General features: G+C 45.3%; 1 protein-coding gene across 1 annotated transcript in view; it reads right to left on the bottom strand.

The window, feature by feature from the left end:
• LOC106871536 (exportin-6) overlaps positions 1–3,828 on the bottom strand; it is a 28,280-nt gene extending 24,452 nt beyond the window's left edge. The window contains exons 1-4 of the mRNA XM_052977838.1: positions 3,707–3,828; positions 2,549–2,661; positions 1,197–1,394; positions 377–536 (exon numbers count right to left, since the gene is read on the bottom strand). Of these exons, the coding sequence (XP_052833798.1) occupies positions 377–536; positions 1,197–1,394; positions 2,549–2,661; positions 3,707–3,758 (523 nt within the window). The 5' untranslated portion in view covers positions 3,759–3,828. The remainder of the gene's footprint in view (positions 1–376; positions 537–1,196; positions 1,395–2,548; positions 2,662–3,706) is intronic.
• Positions 3,829–4,309: the final 481 nt, after the last annotated feature.

Raw genomic sequence — 4,309 nt, 5'->3', positions numbered from 1 at the left:
TAAACCTTAGACAAGACACACCACTCTACTTGTCCCCTCAGTCAACCACAGCTGTAAACCTTAGACAAGACACACCACTCTACTTGTCACCTCAGTCAGCCTCAGTTGTAAACCTTAGACAAGACACACCACTCTACTGGTCACTTAATTCAACCTTAGACAAGACACACCATTCTAGTTGTCACTTCATTCAACCTCAGCTAATGCAACTCTCTCTCTCTCTTTCTCAACCTGCTACATGCTGGCTGCTCTGCTCGCTCAGGAGCAGGAAGTAAAAGGGGGACACATCCACTCAAGCACCCTTGATACAGAACAACAGGGGCCTCTCCTACCAAGATCTCACCCCACCCATCCAAACAGAGGCAAGCTGACTTACTATTTAATAGGTTTAATACTGTAGGGATCTGTGCCAACAGAAGTCGGTGAAGCTCCTCCTTGCGTGCCATACTCAGGTCTTCCCTTGGTGCCATCAGCTCCTCGGAGGTCATCTTGAGGAGTAACACACCCAGGGTCACCGTTTCGCTGTCCTGTACCAACTAAAAGAAGGGAACACATGAGAATGTGTGTGGTGGTGTGTGGAATAGTGTAGTGTGGTATGGTGTAGAGTGGTATCACATGGTGTTGTATGCTACAGTGTGGAGTGGTGTGATTTGGTGTAGTGTAGTGTTGTATGGAGTGGTGCTGTGCAGTGAAGTGTGAACTGGTATGATGCAGTGTAGAGTGGCACAGTGCAGTGTGATGAAGTGTTGTGGAGTGGTGCGGTGCACTACAGTGAGGAGCAGGGCTGCACAGTGTATAGTGGTGCAGTGGCATGATGCAACACAGAGTGACACAGTGCAGTGTGAAGTGTTGTGGAGTGGTGCAGTGCAGTACAGCAAGGTGCAGGGCTGCACAGTGTAGAGTGGTGCAGTGGCATGGTGCAACAGTGTCACAGTGCAGTGTAGAGTGGTGCAATGGTGCAATATAGTTTGTGCAGCACAGTGCAGTGTGGTATAATACTGCACTGTGCAAAATGGCGTGGTGCAGTGTGGAGTGGTGTTGTGCAGTGCTTTGGTGTCTTTGTGCAGTGCAGAGATGCAGAGTGGCACAGTGTACAGTGTTGCTCAATATGATGGTGATGATGGTGTAGTGGCCCTTTTTTGTTATCAACCGAAAAAAAAAAAAAAAAAAAAAAAAGAAGCAGTTTCAAATCTCACCTGAAGGATATTGGTAAAGAAATCTGGGTAGAAATGAGGCCAGTCCGTACGGCCAATGTCCACAACCAGCTTGACCAACTTGTTGCGGATGAAGGACGGCACCTTGTTGTGGTGGGCGTACAGGTACTGGTTGAGGGTCAGCCTGATGTCCATCTTGTCAGCACCACAATAGCCAACCCATTGCTTGTTTATGACATTCTGGAGAAGAAGAAAAGAAAGAAATAAAGATAGAAAGAACCGGCAAACCAAACGCTATTGTAATTATCATTATTATCATTTAACGTCCACTTTATAGGCTTAGGAGTGGCTGTGTGGTAAGTAGCTTGCTTACCAACCACATGGTTCCGGGTTCAGTCCCACTGCGTGGCACCTTGGGCAAGTGTCTTCTACTATAGCCTCGGGCCGACCAAAGCCTTGTGAGCGGATTTGGTAGATGGAAACTGAAAGAAGCCCGTCGTATATATGTGTATATATATGTATGTGTGTGTGTCTGTGTTTGTGCCCCAACATCGCTTGACAACCGATGCTGGTGTGTTTACGTCCTAGGGACTCATGGAAACAATAACCAAGACCTTTGACATTATGGCGTGCTTGAGAAGAAGACCCATCAAGCTGAGCAAAGTTTCTGTTGTGGCAGATACCAGTGTCACACAAATTGGCACCTGTGCCACTGACACGTAAACACACTCCCGTGTCACACAAATGGCTCCTGTGCCAGTGGCACATAAAAATCACCCATTACACTCTCGGAGTGGTTGGCGTTAGGAAGGGCATCCAGCCATAGAAAACCATGCCAAAGCAGACTGGAGTCTGGTGCAGCGCCTCAGCTTGCCAGCCCTGGTCAAACTGTCCAACCCATGCCAGCATGGACAATGGACGTTAAGTGATGAGGACGACCCTGAAAGAACAAAATGGTAAGTTTGACCTCAGCAGGATTTGAACTCAAAATGCAAGGTAATTAAGTATGAGTTCTTCAACTGAATGAAGCTATAAACACAAGGGATCACATCTGACCCACTTGGAGTTCTACCAATCCATCATCATCATCACCATCATCATCATCATCGGAATCTCAAGCTATAAGATGAAGCATAATTAATCCAAAACAATGTGAATAAATTAGCATTACATTTGACAGAGTAATCTGAACGCTAGACGGTTAAATAAAGTACCCCAAATATTAGAAACGCTATCGGTACAATTTCTCTTGATTTGATATCCAACTCTTTCATTATTCTCAATTTGTCATTCCTTTAAGATATTAAAGTGAGAGGGACAGGATAGGGATAGGAGGCGGTTAGCTGCTATTTCTAGGAGTGCTAGATAGGTAGGTAGGGTTGATGTATACTTACCTCCAGTACAGTCAAACAGAACATGATGACATATTCATTCTGTGTATTTGCCATGTAAAACAGACAATGTTTCCAGGAGTCCTGTGTCTGGCTGAAAAGGTTTAGCAATTCCTCTGCAAAGAAACAAATGGGTTTTAACAGTATATACATACATGAATATAAACATATATATACATACATAAATATACATATATAAACAGGTGTGGCTGTGTGGTAAGAAGCTTGGTTCCCAACCACATAGTTCCAGGTTCAGTCCCACTGCATGGCACCTTGGGCAAGTGTCTTCTACTATAGCTTCGGACTGACCAAAGCTTCATGAGCAGATTTGGTAGACGGAAGCACATGCCAATGTCACCAGCACCCTTCTACATGCACATACACATGCATGCGCACCTTCGTTTTGGAATCACCACTACTTTATTATCTCCCCTTCTTCCTAGCTCTCCTGTAATACCCATCTGTCTGGCATTCGCCTTGATAAATCGCTAGCCACTACACCTTTTTCTATTTCTCTCCCTGTTTATTTCTGTGTTCCTTTCTGTCGAAGAGCGTAGGCTCGAAACATAAAAGACTCTCATTTCCCGAGCGTTAAACTAATACATCTGTTTGCTGTTTACACACCCGCCTTCGTCTTTTGTTTTTTTGTAAATTCCCACTATCATCATCGTCGTTTAACGTCCGCTTTCCATACTAGCATGGGTTGGACGATTTGACTCAGGACTGGTGAAACCGGATGGCAACACCAGGCTCCAATCTGATTTGGCAGAGTTTCTACAGCTGGATGCCCTTCCTAACACCAACCACTCAGAGAGTGTAGTGGGTGCTTTTACGTGCCACCGGCACGAAGGCCAGTCAGACGGTACTGGCAACGGCCATGCTCAAAATGGTGTATTTTATGTGCCACCCGCACAAGAGCCAATCCAGGGGCACTGGCAACGATGTCGCTCGAAAGTCCTTACACGTGTCGTAGGCACAAGTGCCAGAAAGGCATCGCTGGGCACGCACAGAGAAATACAAACATATAGACACACATATACACACACACAGAAGCAGATACAAGCACAAACATAGGCACACACACGCACAAAGGCAAAACGCTCACAACTACACACATGCTACAATACAAAGTCGTATAAGAGGAATATGATGCTGACATACCAATTTCTCGTTTCCTGCTGTTCGTGGTGGCCACCGCAAAGAACTCGGTCATCAGGGCCTCCAGGCCTCGTAGAGATGCTTCATCAGAAGACTAGAGAGAGAGAGAGAGAGAAAAGTCAAACGGTCAGTGTACAAGAGTCATCTTTAAAAATATAGGAACTGCATGGGTTGAAGAGAGGACTGCATTTGGGTCCTTATCTTTCAACGAGAACGAGACAATTCTGTCCAGCATTTTGGACACTCAGCCTGTTTTGGCAAGAGTACTTTTTGGCACTGGAGGGAAACACACACACACACACATACAAGTTGAGAGAAGGAGAAAGATGTAAGAATTTCTTAATTGAACATGATTGACTGATTAATACAACACTTTCTTCTTTCCTTTGTATGCATAAAGGGAAATATGCCTAAAGACATGAGCAGAGAGATAGAGGGAAGAAGAGAAGCAGAGGGAGAGAGAAGAGTGAGAGGGGGAGGGAGAGAGAAGCAGAGAAAGAGAGAGAGAAGCAGAAAGAGTGAAATAGAGAGAAGCAGAGAGAGAGAGAGAGAGAGAGAGAGAGAGAAAGAGAGAGAGGGAAAGAGAGAGAGAGAGATGTATATATC

The sequence above is a fragment of the Octopus bimaculoides genome, chromosome 29 (assembly GCF_001194135.2).
Source record: "Octopus bimaculoides isolate UCB-OBI-ISO-001 chromosome 29, ASM119413v2, whole genome shotgun sequence".
NCBI classification, from domain to species: domain Eukaryota; kingdom Metazoa; phylum Mollusca; class Cephalopoda; order Octopoda; family Octopodidae; genus Octopus; species Octopus bimaculoides.
The sequence above is the reverse complement of the archived record's forward strand: the minus strand, read 5'-3'. Positions and strand labels throughout refer to the sequence as shown.